The sequence below is a fragment of the Hoplias malabaricus genome, chromosome 10 (assembly GCF_029633855.1).
Source record: "Hoplias malabaricus isolate fHopMal1 chromosome 10, fHopMal1.hap1, whole genome shotgun sequence".
Lineage (NCBI taxonomy): Eukaryota > Metazoa > Chordata > Actinopteri > Characiformes > Erythrinidae > Hoplias > Hoplias malabaricus.
The window spans coordinates 35,707,470-35,727,831 of NC_089809.1; the positions used below are offsets into that span (position 1 = coordinate 35,707,470).

General features: G+C 41.6%; 1 protein-coding gene across 2 annotated transcripts; it reads left to right on the forward strand.

Moving 5' to 3' along the window:
• Positions 1-299: 299 nt before the first annotated feature.
• tmem200ca (transmembrane protein 200C, genome duplicate a) lies at positions 300-17,702 on the forward strand. Of its 2 annotated transcripts, none has more exons than XM_066683550.1 (2): positions 300-533; positions 14,648-17,702. In XM_066683550.1, the coding sequence occupies exon 2, from the start codon at positions 14,681-14,683 to the stop codon at positions 16,295-16,297; it is 1,617 nt and encodes a 538-aa protein (XP_066539647.1). In that variant the 5' UTR covers positions 300-533; positions 14,648-14,680; the 3' UTR covers positions 16,298-17,702. The 2 variants fall into 2 exon arrangements, with proteins under 2 accessions (XP_066539647.1, XP_066539648.1); XM_066683551.1 differs by lacking the exon at positions 300-533 and adding an exon at positions 11,657-11,724.
• Positions 17,703-20,362: the final 2,660 nt, after the last annotated feature.

Genomic DNA, 20,362 nt, shown 5'->3' on the forward strand with positions numbered 1-20,362 from the left:
TTAGTGTTGGGTGTTGTGAATTGTATAAAAAGGTTTAAGACCAAAAAGTCTATAAACTCGTATCGTTCCTGTGTGCAGGAGCATTAAACACTTCAGACGTTTGGTTACCATCACCACCACCATACCCTAGTCACATTTCCCACGCAACGTCAAAGTGTTTATGCTCGGGACATATGACGTCCCCACGAGGAGTTAAAAACGGGAACAAAACAATGCGCGCGCGCACTGACACATGCACGCGCACACCACACGCCTTTCAGTCGCTTCAACTCCCCTTGGTCCAGAAGTGAGCGGCGGAGCTGCGGAGAGGAGAGCGCTGCTGCCTCTCACTCACAGAAGAGGATTTTTCGTTCGGGTTTAAATCCGTTTTCCGTGGTTTTCTTTGGTCCGGACCATGGCAGGAATGTGTGTGGAGGGACCGGAGCCCCGTGTTTCCACTCAGGCGCGGGATTACATGCACGGTCGCCTCAGAAGAGAGAAACTTTTGGTGATCCTCGTCTGAAAATATGTAATTCGTGGACGTTTCTCTCGTGGTGAGTGCTGTTACTTTACGGAGGGTTGGAGAGGGGCTCTGTGGTAGTCTGTTTTAGAATTGTATTTCCCCTTTCTCTCGTTTGTTCTCGGAGACTGAGGTGTTGTCAGAGGCTCTGTCGAGGCTTCCCTGGGTCACGACGCAGATGAAGCTGAAGTTGTGATATCCAGCTTCTTGCTGGAATTGACCGTTCCCCCTTAAATGGCGCACCTTAAAATGTACAGCAGTTACATTCTGGCGCCTGTTTTGCCTCATGTGGACGGTTCTGGAGGCTTTCAGTTGCTTCTTTAAGCTGAAAAATGATCCTGAGTGAGGTTTAAAACGTGTGTTAACGGTCCAACTATGAGCTCTCTTGGAGCTCCTGACAATTCTGAGGCAACGCTACCGTCAGACACCACACATTTCCCCTCAAATACACAGATTTAAATTAGAAACAGCTTTTCCATGTGGGTGGTTTAGTCTCAGAATATCAGGCTGTTGTGTAATGCATACAGCAGCGTCAGTTTGCTTCATTCCAGCGTGTTTTATGTGTATCTAACAGGAGCACAGTGAAATAACACATGCACTGTTGGTATTAAACTAGTATTACATTTAAATCCAGCTGTGGTACACTATATATAGCATATATACAACATATAAATATATTAAAAATATAAGAGTACCCATTTGCATAAAATAAATACATTTACTGTGTGAGCAACTCGTTGAACAATAGTAGAACTTAAGAAAAAGAACTGCATTTCATTTACATAACCCACATCTAGAATGTGTGCCTTTGTACATTATTCTTTGTGTTAAAAAGTATGATGTAGGGCCATTACTGTCTTGAGAAGCTGCCAAACACACAAATATTCCTAACCCCGCTGGGGGTTAACTTTTCATTTTCAGTAGGGCTGGCAACAACAGTATAATTCAAGACAGTGTCTCAACACAAAATATTCATCATTGTATTTATTTTCATTTAGAGGTTTGTTAAGTTGGAGCTGATACAAATGTACAAGCAATGTCCATCCATCCATTATCTGTAACCGCTTATCCAATTTAGGGTCGCGGGGGGGTCCAGAGCCTACCTGGAATCACTGGGCGCAAGGCAGGAATAAACCCTGGAGGGGACGCCAGTTCACAGGGCAACACAGACACACACACATTCACTCACACACTGCAACGTGTGTTTTTGGACTGTGGGAGGAAACCGGAGCACCCGGAGGAAACCCACGCGGACACAGGGAGAACACACCAACTCCTCACAGACAGTCACCCGGAGCGGGAATCGAACCCACAACCTCCAGGCCCCTGGAGCTGTGTGACTGCGACACTACCTGCTGCGCAACAACAAACAACAACAAAAACATTATAAACACTGTGCTCTGTATTCAACAGCAATAACTGCTCTTATTAATGACCTCCTTCCAGTGAAAACCCGATTTTTTAAAGACGTACCCTGAGCAAATCAACTCTATTTACACCAGGAATATTTCATTCATTATCTGTAACCCTTATCCAGTTCAGAGTCGCGGTGGGTCTAGAGCCTACCTGTAATCATTGGGCGCAAGGCAGGAATACACCCTGGAGGGGGCACCAGTCCTTCACAGGGCGGAAGGGAGGAAACCAGAGCACCCGGAGGAAACCCACGCAGACACAGGGAGAACACACCACACTCCTCACAGACAGTCACCCGGAGGAAACCCACGCAGACACATGGAGAACACACCACATTCCTCACAGACAGTCACCCGGAGCGGGAATCGAACCCACAACCTCCAGGTCCCTGGAGCTGTGTGACTGCGACACTACCTGCTGCGCCACTGTACCGGCTGGGCATTTCCAGTTTGAGAAAGCATTGTTCAAAAACAGTCCGTTTCAGGCAGCCAGAGTTTCTTACATCATAAGCTATATCAACCAATCATGTTGGCTTGTGTGTTGGTGGAAGGGCAGGTGGAGAAAGGGAAGGCACTTTGCATTTTCAAAGGTAGAGGGCTAGAGTTATGTGTAAACCACTATTAAGGCATGAGGGGATTTTATTTTTCTTGTTAATAACAATTGTAATTAAAAAGTGATTTCAACAATGACCAGAGGGGGACTATAATATAATACTCCTTTCACCAGTCCTCTTTACATTGTGGTGATCTATGTACTCAAAAATGCCCAGCTGAATATATTGTTGAGGGTTTTAAAACATTCTGACCCATGTATCAGCCCCCTGCCCTTAGAGTCCATTATCAGCAAGATAGCTGTCACATTCTGTGAGCACTGCCAGCGTGTGCATTATTGTGTTGTAAAACACACTACTGGGTCTAGCATTTGGAAACCCCAGATACAGATCTGTCAGCATCACTGTTCTGCTGTATGCTGTAGGATCTATTGTAACCTCTTCAAAAAGTAAAGCATTAATCAGACTACTCTATATTGTGCAGAAGAAGCTCTATAAAGCATGCAGCGATACATAACTGGTCTCTAAATATGTGATTATGTCATTTAAACAGGAGAGGTATGAAAACTATTGACATGCCCATGTAGAGGCAGTAAAGTACAGCATTTATTTTCTTTACTGTAAGGTGAACTAATTGTTTGCATTAATAGTGCGTAAACGTAAGGTTTTATTAATGTGGAAGAAGTGTACACATTTGGATCAAGTCAATTCAGTGCAGTACTTTTTATCACAGGTGTCTAAAGACTTACTGTATTCACTGAGTTACTGTATAGTAGGCTCATGAAGGGTCAGCAGGGTTTGAAGTGATGCTGCAGTAACAACATTATGCCATTGCGCAGGGTTCAGACAGGTATCTGCGCAGGGCACTACTGTAATGTATGACACACACAATCTAAGCCACACATGGTTTAACAGATTTGCCACTAGACCATTTAAGGTAGGCGTGCCTGAGGCACAGTACAGGTCAGAAGGGCTCAAAGAAATTCACAAATGCCAATGGCAAGAAAATAGGTAGAGAGAGAAGGTCCTTGGGAACTGCAGAGAAACAACATGGGGGTGTAAGGAAGCATGAAATTAGGTCTATAAACCTACCCTGAAAACTGCTTTAAGTGCATCCAAAGAAGCATTATGGACTGTTTTGCGAAATCATTGGGATGTGTGTGTGTGTGTCTTAAAATATCCAGACACGTCTTTTAATTTGTGAACTCAGCTTAAGATTAAGATGCATTAGTTGCTGACACAGGCACACACACACATTCTTTGATCTCTATAGAAAAGCAATGCCAATAGAATAGGATGCTCTTGAGCAGCTGCACATGAGGCTAAGGGCATTGGAAATGACGGCAGGTTTTAATTAGAGTGGTGTAAATATGAAGTAAGGTTAGTAATCCCAAATTCTAATCATGACATATAGGTACCTGGCTTCATTCATTCATTATCTGTAACCCTTATCCAGTTCAGGGTCGCGGTGGGTCCAGAGCCTACCTGGAATCATTGGGCGCAAGGCGGGAATACACCCAGGAGGGGGCACCAGTCCTTCACAGGGCAACAAAGACACACTCACACCTACGGACAATTGTGAGTTGCCAATCCACCTGCAACGTGTGTTTTTGGACTGTGGGAGGAAACCGGAGCACCCTGAGGAAACCCACGCGGACACAGGGAGAACACACCACACTCCTCACAGACAGTCACCCGTTGCGGGAATCGAACCCACCACCTCCAGTCCCCTGGAGCTGTGTGACTGCGACACTACCTGCTGCACCACCGTGCCCCCCCGACCTGGCTTCATGCCTCGTCCTTTTAAATATTGTGACATGCATCGCAAACCCTAAGGAATCTGGAATAAGAATTTCACTGTGCAGAAATTTATGAATGAGCTCAATCAAATCTTAACAGCAGTGTTCCAATTACTGCTACAACACCTTCCTAAAAGAGCAGAGGCTGTAACAGCATTTGTTGAAGCGAGGGAAGAAACAACATTAATACCCTTAATTTCAGAGTTAATGCTGTATGAGCAGGCGTCTGCACATCTTTGTGAAATATAGTGTCAGTTATCGTTTGATGTGTGTATGAGTATTTAGATACCCTCTGAATCGACTGATATGTGAAAGCAAATACATTCATCCTAAAATGCCTGTCTGACTCTTTCCCTTTCCTGAAAACAAACCATTGGAACACCCTGGCAAAAAACGTTAAAGTTTCCAAGGGTTCAAACTTGATCTCTTGAGCAGTGCTGATGGATTGCTTGGTTCTGAAAGAATTATGGCACAGTTTTATCCCTCTCAATTTCTCGCCTGCGTGCTTCACTATCCAGCGAAGGAAAATATGAGAGGAATCTTTTCTCAGCCATGTGTCTGATGATGGATGTGCCAAATATCAGTTCTGAGTATTTATGGTCCTGAAGGAAAGAAAACATTTCCCTCAAACTATTAGCTGTGTTTCATATAAAGAAGCACTGCGTATAGTTTTTAACTCTTTTTCTTTCTTCTGTAAAGGAGGTAGTTGATGTGCTATTGGACTCTGCTGTATTCTTCTCAGTGTTAGATCTGAAGTATGGTTCAAACTTGTTAAAGATACTTCTCATATTCTTGGTGGTGTATGTCCGATTTGAGAAGGTGGTAAAGTGGTTTATCGAAGTAAAATCTAAATCAGACTTTAATATCTTATGTCTTTCCTTGATTGGTCTCCTACTGCTCAGATATTTCTCCAGAGCAAAAGACCTCAAGAACTGGCCAAAATAATAACGCTCCCATTTATCTCGAACTAAACTAACAATCTCATCCAAAAACTAAACATCTAATTTTGTTGTGCTTTGATTTATTTATTTATTATTTTGTACAAAACAAGAAATTTTAGAATAATTAACATTTCGTTTCATGAACCATTGAAGAAAATATCTTTTCCACTGCGATGACTGATTGATTCAACTTTCACTTCCAAATTATGTTGGGAGGGAACTTAAGGGAAATTAAGAACAAAGATTATTCCAATATACACTGAATGATCAATGGATAATGAACACGCCATTTTTATCTAGACTCATTGTCCACTATGCTCCACTGACAATACCAGAGCACTTTACAGTTCTACCTCTACTGCATCATTTCTTTTCCTTATTTTACGATGCTCTTCAATGTTCATGACCACCACAGAGCAGGTATGATTTGGGTTGTGAATCATTCTCAGGGCTGCAGTGACACTGATGTGGTGGTGGTGTGTTAGTGTGTGTTTTTCTGGTTCAAAGATATCAGGCGCAGCAGAGCCGGTAGAGTTTTTAAAGCCTACAGTGTCACTGCTAGACTGAGAATAGTCCACCAACCAAAATTACCCAGCCAACAGTGTCCTGTGTCCACTGATGGGCTAGAGGACGGACAACACAAACCGTGCAGCACCAAATGAGGTACTGTCTCAGACTCTACAAGGTGGACTAACGAGGTGAGTGTGTCTAACAGTGGACAGTGGGGTTTCCTAGGACATGTGGGGGTCCTAACCACTGAAGAACAGGGGCAAAATGGGCTAGCAAGGTATGCAGAGCGACAGATAGACTTCAGTCTATAATTATAGACGTACAAAGGGCTCCTGTATGGTCAGCGGAGTTGATCAAATAGACTAGGTGTGTAGATACAAGTAGCTGTTCCTATTCCAGTGATCATTCAGTGTATAGTAATGAATAAACATTTTTTTAGTGTTTCCAGGGACCTTTGACCTTCTCCGTGGGCTTAGAAGGCTCTATGGCTACCCCATTGTTGATATTATGGGATGTAATTTGATACAGCTATTAATGATTCAGGGCTTTGGATAGATCCAACCTGTCAGATTCCTAGTTAAATCATCCAGTTCACTACACATTAAGGTTCACGTAATCACAATATATATTTTATGGTGACTATCGCACTTCTATTTATAACTGTTTGTGTAGTGTTTTTTAAAAGTATCTATGTTATACTACCATCCGTTCTAACAGCCGAATGAGTCACTATTGAATAGTGTGCTGCTGCTGCAGCCTCCTCATGGGTGCTGAGTGTGTAGAAATGGTCTTTAGAACTGGTACGGTGAGGGTAATTGTTAGTTTAATGAGCATGTTCTTCACTTGGGCACATTTCACTGCTCATTAAACTCCATAGAAGCTCATCACCAGGCCATGTAGAGTTGCCTTGTCACTAGAGTACTCACAGGTTAAGTGAATTGCTTAGTGGAGTGCCTTCTATTTTATTTCTTTCTGCCAGTCAAGACAATTGTTAGTGAAGTGAAAAAGTGTTTTCCCATCGTGGCGTGATGTGATACTCATCCATTAGCAGGTTAATAACGTTAACATAAGCATTTTAAAAGAAAACACAAAAAGGGCTCCCGTCAGCCTTAAAGAGGTAGGTGGTCTAACACTATGTTTAGACGAATATTGGCTTTTTCCAGATGACACATCATTATTAATGTTTGATCATGTAATGAGAGCCAGCACATATAAGGCTGATATCAAATGTTATTTGTTTTGTACACAATGGGTTTTCTGAGTGACATTGAATTTCCGCCTCTTATGTTTGCTTCCATTACGTTTAATGTGCCACTTGGGAATGTTTTCAATGAGCCATATTCGAGTTGGTGGACTGTAATTGCTTCTGCCATTTCAGGGCATAATGTCACTGGCACCATAACATCATTTTGCGGCCCCCATCCCACCCTGATCTAGTCTGTAATATTTATTTATATACCTCTTGGATTTGGGATGCCAGATTATTAGACTGCCCTTGCAGCTGTATCATGGACCAATCCTTATCTACAGATATACATTCAGACTGTGTGCAGGTCACCTGCTGGCCTATAAATCTCTGCTATTGACAGCATCTGTGAAACGTGAAATGTCAATTTGTATGTCATCCCCTCTGATGCCTTTCATGATCGCACACCTCATTTCCTTGTTTACACTGGGTCGGTGCTGTTTGCTTTGATGCGGGGTGGATCTAGACACACTAAAATCTTTCACTCTTCTGCAGCGTCAGATATATTCACTGACAGGAGAATGACACGTTATTTTAAGATAGACATCCAGATTTAAATTGTGGCTTCCTCTTTCTGTGTGTGTGTGTAATTAAACATAGGCTGTTACTTTAGTAAAGAGGGGCACAATCTTAGTCATTATATTTGTTTTCAGCAGAAATGTTGGACAATCTGGTGTCTAAAGCATGTAATGTATGTTCTTTTAGGGTTCTATTTCAATTACTGACCGTATAGAAGTTTTTTTTCAAAGCTTTGAATGTCTTTCGCAGGCTAAGAGCTGTGTTTGAATGAGTATAAAACATTGAAAACTTCTGTCAAATCTATAAACACATATAACCGATTTTATGCATATCCAGTATATGATGCATAGCAGGGAAAGAATTCCTTTCACATTTTTGGTGGTGGATAGTGAAGCATGGGAGCGATAAATTGCAAGGGATAAAACTGTGCCATCATTTTTCCAGCAAAAAGCAATCCATCAGTTATGCTCAAGAGATCAACCTCAGGTGGTTATGGGTATCTGCTGTTGCCAAGAAACTTCTCTGTGTGTCTCTCTTTTACTCTCCATACTCCAACTCCCTATCCAAACCACAGCTGCGCTAAAATGCAGTGCTAAACAAATATATTATCTGTGTGTTTCTCTACGGATAAATGGCCATATTTGGATCTAACAGGACGTAAAAGTAAGCAGTGTTTTGGCCTAGTGTAGGACATTATGAACTTCTCACCTGAAGCCCAATTTCTCTTCAAGTTTTTTACTAATGTTGGGGAATAGTTTAATGAACACTGCTCTGTGGCAGTAGATTCATCACCACAAATTAAGAAAAATGGCCACTGTATTCCCAGAAGGATGCAAATCCAGTGGCATCTGTGCGGGTCACCCTGCTGGTTCAGGATTAATGGACCTTGATTCTAGAAGCCCCAGAATGTTTTCCCTCCAGAACTTTATATTGAAAGGCAATTTGAAGCTTTAATTGTTGCAATTAATTATTAATGCTCAGCTATAGACACATATTGAAGCTTAGAAATACAGCAAAATTCTGTGGTGTGAATTATGTGTAACAGGAAAAAATGTCTGGCCCAAGAAAAGCCATATTCATACCTAGTATTTTCTCCATTATGAACTCATTTAAATAGCTAAATAATTATGAATTAATTTATTTTATGTAACCACTTCATCCAGGGTCATTGTTTTATTAATAATAAGATAATATAATTACATTTTTTTTTTACCAGTAGTGTCTTTACAAAATATGAGTGGCTAGTTCTGTATTGTCACATTTTTTAAACTCAAGAACAGAAAGTCACAGTCTCAAACCACAATTCTAGCCAGAATTCTTTGAGGTTATGGTTTGTGTTCATTTCTTTTATAATTTATTTTCCCCAAAATATAATCATGGATGGGCGGCACGGTGGTGTCGCAGTCACACAGCTCCAGGGACCTGGAGGTTGTGGGTTCGATTCCTGCTCCGAGTGACTGTCTGTGAGGAGTTGGTGTGTTCTCCCTGTGTCTGCGTGGGTTTCCTCCGGGTGCTCCAGTTTCCTCCCACAGTCCAAAAACACACATTGGTAGGTGGATTGGTGACTCAAAAGTGTGAGTGAATGTGTGAGTGTGTGTGTTGCACTGTGAAGGACTGGCGCCACCTCCAGGGTGTGTTCCTGCCTTGTGCCCATTGATTCCAGGTAGGCTCTGGACCCACTGTGACCCTGAACTGGATAAGGGTTACAGATAATGAATGAATAATCATGGATGAAAATTTGACTGCAAAACAAAAGTTAGAGGGCCTAAAGTGCAATATTTATAGTAAATTATCTTTTTCAAATATTTTAATGGCTATGAAAATGAAAAAGTTATTAATGCTGATTGCTCCCTTCACTTTCCTGTGCCACTCAGCATAAAAATATATTAAGCTGCATGTCAACAGTAAAATGGCAAAATCGTGGGGAAGCAACTATTTATAACCTCTGTTAATGTTGAGCATCAAGAAAGGTTAGAGCTCCCAACTACCTCCCACCAGGTTTCGCCTGAAAACACTACATCCCACTCAGTCCAGAATAATAGAATTCATGACCAAGCATTCTCTGTTCTCAAACACGCATTCTGTAGCATATATACAGGGGTTGGACAATGAAACTGAAACCTGGTTTTAGACCACAATAATTTATTAGTATGATGTAGGGCCTCCTTTTGCGGCCACAATACAGTGTCAATTCGTCTTGGGAATGACATATACAAGTCCTGCACAGTGGTCAGAGAGATTTTAAGCCATTCTTCTTGCAGGATAGTGGCCAGGTCACTACGTGATGCTGGTGGAGGAAAACGTTTCCTGACTCGCTCCTCCAAAACACCCCAAAGTGGCTCAATAATATTTAGATCTGGTGACTGTGCAGGCCATGGGAGATGTTCAACTTCACTTTCATGTTCATCAAACCAATCTTTCACCAGTCTCGCTGTGTGTATTGGTGCACTGTCGTCCTGATACACGGCACCGCCTTCAGGATACAATGTTTGAACCATTGGATGCACATGGTCTTACTGGTGCAATGTGCAATTAATGAAAATTGGCCACCAGGCTCTGCTCCAATTTAGCCATGGCAGTGTTATATGTTCTACATAGCCATGTGCATTACTGTTCAGGTAGTTAACTAGGAAATCACTCGCACTGGGGTTGCCCCCCCCCCCAAGGTAATGTAAATTGCATGTTCCAGTGCTGGTGATGCTGTGAAATGTTGATAATTGTCAGCGGTGTCTTGCATCATCAATATGGGTCAGTATTTTTTCAGTCTAGAGTATTTTAACTCTGTGTGGAAACGCTCCATTAATAGAATAGAAAAAATGCATCATCCTTATGTTTGCATTTTATTCTGCTATTTAACTTGCATTGTCTACCTCAGAATACAACAGTGCAGAGTACATTGTGATGCTTTATTACTCTGCAGATGTAAATCTGCAAATGCTATACATCACGTTTAAATAGGGCAAAGTATATATCTGATACATCGAAGATACCAAACATGCTCACTAAGATGTTAATCCACTTCAAACTTATTAAAAGTCTCATCTCTTATGTAAGCAGTGACTCACTTCAACAGCCCAGTTGTTCTGGTTACTCAAATAGTTTGGAGAATCAGAGAGATGCAGAGAGATGAAATTGCTCCTGTGAGCCGGTGTGTGTTCCAACCTGTCTGTTATCATTAGCCAAAGCGCCAGGTGTTTGTTTGCCATCTGTTTGTAGGCCAGATGCCGTTTAAGAAAAGCTCATTTATCTCCCCTCTCTGTGTTGAAGAGTAGCATTTAAACCCATATTCATTTGTTTGGAATTAATTTTCCACACTTCAGATTTAAAAAAGAACCTGCAGAGATTACCTTGATCATGCGTTTTGGTGTTTCTTTAATCATAGTCGGCATGAATTTTTCTGATGATGAATATCGCTTGTCTGGATCATAGCATCGTAACAGCTTTATCAGACCTGAAGACCTGTGCTGTGTGGGGGTCACTCAGTCATGTTCAGAGGCATTTAAAGCAATAATAAAAAAGATCTAGCAATAGCATTCAAAAGCACTTGTGTTCTAGCTCTTTACTTGTCAAACCAGGGCTCACAGAAGGGCTGGAAGCACTCATCAACCTTTCAGTAATAGTCAATAAAAGCCATAATTATAGAATAAACTGAGTGCTGGCATACAAGCCAACACCATCAGCATCAATGTGCAGTTTTCACCTGTTTTAGAAACAAACTGGGTTTTGTCTACGTAGATGAGATTCAAGACCATTGATATTTTATCTGTGAGGAGTTTGGTGTGTTCTCCCCGTGTCTGCGTGAGTTTCCTCCGGGTGACTGTCTGTGAGGAGTGTGGTGTGTTCTCCCCGTGTCTGCGTGGGTTTCCTCCGGGTGACTGTCTGTGAGGAGTGTGGTGTGTTCTCCCCGTGTCTGCGTGGGTTTCCTTCGGGTGACTGTCTGTGAGGAGTGTGGTGTGTTCTCCCTGTGTCTGCGTAGGTTTCCTCCGGGTGACTGTCTGTGAGGAGTGTGGTGTGTTCTCCCTGTGTCTGCATAGGTTTCCTCTGGGTGACTGTCTGTGAGGAGTGTGGTGTGTTCTCCCTGTGTCTGCGTGAGTTTCCTCCGGGTGACTGTCTGTGAGAAATTGGTGTGTTCTCCCTGTGTCTGCGTAGGTTTCCTCCGGGTGACTGTCTGTGAGGAGTGAGGTGTGTTCTCCGTGTGTCTGCGTAGGTTTCCTCCGGGTACTCCGGTACAGTCCAAAAACACGTTGGTAGGTGGATTGGCGACTCCAAAGTGTCCGTTGGTGTGAATGTGTGAGTGTGTGTGTTGCCCTGTGAAGGACTGGCGCCCCCTCCAGGGTGTATTCCCGCCTTGCGCCCAATGATTCCAGGTAGGCTCTGGACCCACCGCGACCCTGAACTGGATAAGGGTTACAGATAATGAATGAATGAATGATATTTTATTCAAATGTTATATATATTGTAGGAATGTTTACATTTTTATCTAAAGAAAGCAGATATTTTGCTGTCCAATATTATTAATAACATTGTTACATAAAGATATCTTTGTATTTATTCAATTATTTATTGTTGCTTGTTGTTCCAGCAACAGTGTATATTGCCCATTATAAATAAGTTAGTTACTCATTAATCACAGTTTTTTTGTTTTTTTTTGTTTAGCATTATTTATATATTTTAAAACAAAGACAAAAATTAATAATTTCTGATTGATTATCTACATGAAATAGCAAACCACCTTTATCTGGAAAGTTCCATATTAAGAGGCAGATAAGAGTGGTTTTGCATTCTATATAAAAAGAGACTTAACTAATTAATGTGCTCAGGATTTTTCTACACGTTTCCAATAATATGTGGATGTTAATGTTACAGATTTAATGTAAATATTTAAAGGCACTGATCTGTGTGGTAAAATGCAGCAGTAAGAGCGGAAGCTGTGGTAATGTTTATATAAGTCCTTAGAAGTGGATCAGATACAGTACTTTTCTGCCTTGGCCTATTAAGTATGTTCATTAATAATTAGTTAATCAAGTCAACATTAATGAGGAAACGTTTGGTCCCTTAGGCTGTGTATTCATTAACAAGATTCCTCCGGTGTTAATTTGGGTATTTGCAACACCCACTCTCAACTTGGTCGAGCATAGATCTCTTGTCTTAGATCTTCACCTGTTGACTTCAGCCTGATATTCCTAGAGAGACAGCGAAAGCCCTTTTAATCCACCCATTTCCTCCTTGGAGATGCCAGTATCCATGTTGCCTCAGACTTCAAATGGTGGCTGAGATTTTGCTGGCTTTGTTCTTGTCCTATATGTGAGCGTGTCTGAAATGCATTCACTTTTAGACATGCCATCGCCGCTACAAGCACAGGCTGCCTGAGCCTCTGTGGTATTCAGTTCTTTTCTTTGTGTCTCTGTGTTTTCTCCACGCTATATCTAAAGTGATGCCTTGATATTGTTAAACGCTAACCCCCTGCCCCTCCACAGAATTCACTGACAGACTGGCAGAATTCCATCACCCAAAGCAAAAAAAAAAGAAAAAAAAGGGCATATTTGCAGACGTATCAAACAATTTCCTCTGAAGAATATCAATAAGGCCTCTTCTTTGTCGTGCTTCAGGTGTGTATTGCATCCTAAGTGCAGTCACATCTGTCTGAGTGGCAGATTTTATGTCCTCCTGGGCTCCCACGCTCATCTGATTATTAGCTGTGCTCTCCATGCCTGTGTGAGGCGCCGTGGCACTACACCACACTCACAGATGTGCCGTGGCATCGCCTCCTTTCTCCTTGTTTTCCCACATCAAAGGAATAAATGCCCAAGGAAAGATGCCATTACGTTTCCTTCACTGTGCATATTCAGATAATCCTCTTTGTCAGTGGTTAGATCTCAGAGGTAGATTGTGTATACAGATCTCTATACAGATACGAAGCTGAGCCTAAAGCACTACACACAGAAAGTCATACATTTCATACATTGTTTACATTCAGGTCATTTGCTTGCTATTTATTCCCCCTTTCTTTCATTTATGTGGTTTTCACATGTAAACAAATAACCAGCTGTAATACATTTTAACATGACCACTCTTGATCCTTAGCACTAAACAGACCATTGTTGACTGATACACGTTAAAGTCTGTACAAAATTACAGACCACACATTTATTCAATTACTTACTTGTCAAAACAGAGTCATTTTTCAGGATGAGAAGGGGAAAAAACAGAAAACCTATTTAGCTGAAGATTACACAGAAGTCTCAAGTTCATAAATCAAAATATGTCAATATTTTGTCCACATATGCCCACCTTTGCCATTTTGATGGATTTAATTTTGTTTGAAAGATTGGGTTCAGTCTTAAAAGTAGGGCTTATCACAAGCATACATCTTGATGTTAAGCTTTGGGCTCTGAGAACACAGACAAGCCTTGATTTGCAACATTATTCTCTATTACAGGGGGTCCTCGACTTACGACGTTGATCCGTTCCTACGTCGCGTCGTAAACCGATTTTCGGTGTAAGTCGGAACATACGTACATACTGTACGTAAATAACATACTGTAAGCACTTATCCTATCCTTACACCTATCCTCCTCGGTCCCGAGCCGCGTAACCGTGTATTCTTCCACCGCACACACCAAACACGAAGTGTTTACGACATTTACGACGCAAAACCACTTAAGTCGAAACAAGGCTTTATACAGTAAATGAGAGATGTGTCGTAACCACGAAACATCGTAACTCGGGACTGACGTAACCCGAGGACTTCCTGTATTCAACTGCTTCAATTCTCCTATTTTCCAGAAAAGAATGCTTAACTTTTTATTGTTTATAGGCACAGAATTTGTGGGTTAGTCTTGCATTGTTTTTAACAGTCCCATGTTCTGTATGTTTATACATATATAAATGTATATTGCATCAACGTGTGTGCTACTCTGGGATGAACCTTGCAATCTGATGTAAATATGCTCATGTTTATGACATCAGAATGAAGATCAATTCAAAACAGGATGCTTTTTTCATACGTGAGGTTTTTACTGCCGTTGGATCAGTGTTTACATACATTAGATACATTAGATCTTATGAATTAGTGTAGAATAATATATCAAATGTAGCTGCTTCATTGTGCTTGTATTAGGGAGTCAATGCCCCTGTCTAATTGCATCTCTCTTTTTCTGTCAAACCTAGGATGATTAATTGATCACCAGCTCTAGCCTCATTATGATTGCCACCGGAGGTCTTCTGCGAATTTCAGCCAGACGACAGGATTCTCTACGTGATAAAAAAAGAGCAGAGAACAAACGCAAGAGGAAAGCCAAGAAGAAGAGGAAGAATGAGGTGGTGGTTGTAAAGGGCAAACTGAAGCTTTGCTCCATCTCTGGTCTGGTAGCTGCTATTGGTATTCTTGTGCTGCTTGTTGGGATTGCCTTGGCTGTGTTGGGATATTGGCCTAAAGAGAGCCCACTGTACCCAGGGATGCTCACCAGTAAGGGCTTACAGAAACCAGAGAAGACCAATGACAGCAGAGGATCTGAGTCAATGAACTGGACTATTAATGGTAAGCTTGTTTATCAGCTGGATAACAACCTTATTAGCTCCAATGTTTCCAATGGCACAGCTGAGAATTCACCGAAATTAGCTGCTTTTGTGGAGTTTTTGAAAGGACTTTTGTATTCAAACAAGTTAAAAGTGTTTGGACCGTTGATTATGGGCATTGGCATCTTTCTGTTTATTTGCGCCAATGCAGTGCTGCATGAAAACAGGGACAAAAAGACAAAAATCATTAACCTTAGAGACATTTACTCAACTGTCATTGATATTCATAGCTTGAGAACCAAGGACAATGCTTCACTGAATGGATTTGTGAACTATGCACAATCAAAAGCTGGGGAAGGCAAAACAGACTCCATATACAATGCTGCTATGCTAGCAAAGGGCTCCTGGCCTTCTTCAGGATCTTTCAAACAGGACCAGGGCAGTCTGTCCCCATCCAGAGGGTCATCAAATGACCAAGAATTGACAGTGGATAGACATTCCTTCCCAGAGACAGTGTATAGCATCTACAGAGAACAAGATAGAACCACCAAATCATCATCAGAACACAAGCATTGGGCGACTAGAACCAACGTGACCTCAGTCAACGCTTTTACGTTACCAATGGTCAAGCTGAACCACAGGGCAGGAGATAACAGGAGGGGTTCTGACAAAACTGGGGAGGTAAGAAGTGATTGTTTGGATCCGGATACTATTCGCAGTCACCTAGAATCTCTTGCAGCCTCTGGGACGATTACCAAAGCCAGAACTGTTCAAACTCGAGCTGTTCTTTCCCAGGACTCGGTGGAGGTTTACAAGAGCAGTGGCAGCTTTCAAGGGATGCCACACATCTCTCTTCAGGGCTCACAGGTACAACTGCTCCCAGCTTCGCCTGGTCCCAAGGTTACAGGCTCTCACCTTTCCCTCAGCGCCCTCTCAGACTACTCGAAATCCATTGACCTGGGCATCTGCCCGTCCACCCCCACAGATTGGCACACGGAGAGATCCAGACGACTCAGCTGCCCCCGATTGGAGGGCCTGAACAGTGGGGGTTATACCAAACTTGAAGGCCTTGGAGGAGAGTCCTTTGAGTCCACAGATGTGGTAACCTTTAGTCAGGGGAGTTCAACCGATGGTATGTCCAAAGGGCAAGCTTCAGAAACTCCTCTTGTGCCAGAGGAGGGTGCCTCCAATAAAAACAACAGTGGTATGATTAGGCAATACTCGAAGAAAGAAAAACTCTTAATGATTTCCCAATCAGACAACACCTTGGAGGACATAGAAATGGAAAGTTTAGAGATGTAACTGTGACCGTCTGTAGCTAAGAAAGGACTGGAGCAGCTAACTCGTATTATGGGTTTAATAGGCACATAATCTATACAAGATATTACAGCAATGGATATTTTACGTTTGTCTTTAAAAATTACGTCTTGACTTACTGGGATGAGTTCTTGTAAACGAGCAGATTAAAATCTGAATTACAGGAAGTAGTCTAAATACCTTTCCAAATCAAGTTTGAGTAGCCAGAACTTGAATCAATGGAAGGAGTGAGTTAAACCATATTTGGCAGGTCCAAAGACTCTTACAGTAGGTGTCGGAGCAAAGCAAAAACTAGAGGAAGCCAACAAGACTTTGAAGTACGATAGCACAGGTGTGTCTCTACTAGTTTCAAAATTTTATATTTACAGTAGAAATACGTCATATATGTGGCTGTTCCACCTGAGTGTTTCTCTAGTTAATTAATGGAGAATTGCAGTCTCGGCGGCATGTATTTTATACTGTAGTGTCCTTGCACTTTTTTTAATTAACAAGATTAATGATTTTTTTAAGAGGTTTGACTTGATACATAGCAATATCTTATTTGATATGTCAGTTGCCTGTGGGAGAAGCTTTTCGTTTGCATTTTGACCTGGAAAACAAAAAAAAATTGTCATGTTTTTATTACGATTGTATGTTCCTGGTTTCTAACTGTCTTGCTTGTTTAGAAATTGCTGTAACAGCTTCTGCCCAAACAATATCCATCATTTAGCACAGTGGCCTGCTCCTTCCAGTATCATCCCATCAGCATCTATTCACACCTCCCTGATTCCACTAAGTGTTTCTGGACACAGAGTCATCTGTGAGTGTATTTTCTGTAACTGACTAATGTGGGTAGTGCTGAATCATGATAACTTTAAATACACGCTTACATCAGTGTTCCATGTATCAAAAAATGACCATGGTGACCATCATATGGTGCACTCGATTCTGAAATATAAACTAGAATTCTAAAACCTACGTGCATGTAGTCTTTTCAGTGTGCTTTTTCATATAGTGCATTGTTTGAACGCTGGGGGTTTAAGGATCACTAATCCATGGGCTGGTTTAACCCTGATGTTATGCAAAACTGGCAGTAAAACGTATTCTGAGTAAAGGCAGCTCTTTGCAGTGGTATGAACTGAATTAAGGTGTGCTACGTTGTAATAAGTGTGTAATGGACCACAAAATTCAGTTCAGTACATAACTGCTCTCTCAGTATGATGCATTTTTTTCTATTATAGCAGCAATAAAGAGTGCCTGTATATGTGTATTGTGTTCATATTTTAAAACACAGATGATGAATGTTTGCATCATGGACACAGTGTACACATTTACAGTCTCGTAATGTTTTATTTTTGGAAATAAATGTCCATTTCTAAGGGCAAACTCAATGTATTTTTCAGTATTCCTAAAGAATTCGTCCGAGCTGTAAGAATACATAAGCTGTAATAAACAACATACATTTGGGGACTCGTATAATACGTTATTGGACATAGTAATATAATTGATTTCTATATAAACAACAACAAAAAAAAGAATTAAACAAATGCTAGCCCATTGTTTATTTACATTAAAAACGGTATCATATCAAGACCCCACAGAGATTTGTGGGCCTCATAGTATTTATTGACTTTTATTTTGTAACAGATTTGTCTTGCTACATATTTCTCTGAGGACTGGTCTGTGAAGGGGTGGAGCTTGAGACAGAGACTAACAATGAGCCTCTGAATGAAGTCTGATTATGACAATTACAGGCTCTTATGCTCTTATCACTCCAGCTGCATCATGTGGCTAACATTGATTTTGCTAGTAATATCGTCCGTTAATTGGAATCACTGAAGCTCTTATGAAAGCTGATCTTAGCTGTTATCCGCTTTTATTGCGCCAGAACAAACAAGAGTTTCAGATGAAGACGCCTTACTGGTTTTAATGTGTTCACTTGCACTCCCTTAAAACGTCGACCATAAAGTCTTTTATGCCACTGCTGATTTGTGCAGGGAAAGGACTTTGTGTCGTATTTAAATCTGGAAGAAATGACCCAGGTTTATTCAAAATCATCTCAATGACAGATCTGAGTAATTCTGAATTATTTTGTTTAAATAAGGTTCCGGTTTTTCTTCCTGCTCTTTGTTCTGTGTGAGTCCAAACTGCTGTAATTCTTGTTTCACGTTTCAGTGGCCTCACTACTGTACTGAAGGTGTTATATAGTCGCTGTCCAATTAAAAATATGTATCTCAGAAAATAGTAACTTTACAGGAGAAGGAAAACACCTTCTCACCTTTCAGTGGGAGTGAATGTAACAGTTATTTCAAGTCATTATGGAGCATTTCTATTGGTCCCCACAAGAACAGGTGAGAACAGGTGTGACAGATGATGTAGCTAAATAAAAATCCACAAAAATGGAGATGCGTGTATAATGATATACTACACATAACAGTATATGATCAGAACCACACAGTGACCATACCTCATTTAGGCGGTGACTATTTCCTTGCACTTCACAAATATATGGAGAAAAAGGACTTGGAAAGAAACCCTACAATGCCATCAGCTGTCCATCTGGCCCAGAGAGGAGACAGTATGCTTTGTCCACAGCTCATTTTCTTTCTTGAAATTGTTTTTCATTCTGAGACAGATTTTTGCTCTTCCACATTCTTCACTGTCCAAACTGTTCCTCATTAATTTCTGTGCTTTGTTTCTGCAGTTTTCCTCCTCCTCCTCCTCCGCATGATGCCTCCTTTCCAAAAGTGATGGGGGAATTTATTGCTTCAGGAAAAATATCTTGAGGTGTGTTAGTGAGACAGTGGCGAGAGGGAGTGGATCACTGGGCTGCTGTCGAAGAAGTTCACTCAGTAACAAAAACTACATTCAGCATTGCATACTGTCGCTGTCCAATTAAAACATGCATCTTCCAAAATAGTAACTTTACAGGAGAACGAAAAAAAAGATTTCTAAACTTTCAATGGAAGTCAATGTAAAAAGACACGATGGTGCGACAGGTTAGTGTCGCAGTCACACAGCTCCAGGGACCTGGAGGTTGTGGATTCGATTCCCGCTCCGGGTGACTGTCTGTGAGGAGTGTGGTGTGTTCTCCCTGTGTCTGCGTGGGTTTCCTCCGGGTGACTGTCTGTGAGGAGTTGGTGTGTTCTCCCAGTGTCTGTGTGGGTTTCCTCCGGGTGACTGTCTGTGAGGAGTTGGTGTGTTCTCCCAGTGTCTGCGTGGGTTTCCTCCGGGTGACTGTCTGTGAGGAGTGTGGTGTGTTCTCCCTGTGTCTGCGTGGGTTTCCTCCGGGTGACTGTCTGTGAGGAGTGTGGTGTGTTCTCCCAGTGTCTGTGTGGGTTTCCTCCGGGTGACTGTCTGTGAGAAGTTGGTGTGTTCTCCCAGTGTCTGCGGGGTTTCCTCCGGATGCTCCAGTTTCCTCCCACAGTCCAAAAACACTTTGGTAGGTGGATTGGTGACTCAAAAGTGTCCGTAGGTGTGTGTGTGTGTTGCCCTGTGAAGGACTGGCGCCCCCTCCAGGGTGTATTCCCGCCTTGCGCCCAATGATTCCAGGTAGGCTCTGGACCCACCGCGACCCTGAACTGGATAAGGGTTACAGATTATGAATGAATTTTGGAGCTGTGTTCAAATGATGTAGTAAACTAAAAATGGAGATACATGTTTTAAACTGGACAATGGTGGTTGTGAAAGTATCCAGATATCTGAAGATTTTACTGTGGCTAAAACCTCCACACAGAAAACTATTAAACAAGGAAGCTACTGTTAAGATTCTTGATGTCTGATGCACTGATGACATCTTTACAGCGACGGTTTAATGTCCCTTATAAAAAACAAAAAACGGAGAGATACATTCAGGGCATTTTAAAGAAAAAAATACGACAGTACGTCCACTGCTGGGTGTGGATAGTAAATAAAATTGATTTATCTGTGCTGTAGACATTGTGGCTTCTGGTTCCTCTCACCACCACTGCAGAAAAGATCTCAGCTGATGTGTTTCTCTGGAATTAAACATTTCACATCAAATGACAATGAATTTGTTCACCTCTGAGTGTTTTAATTATGCAGAAGTTT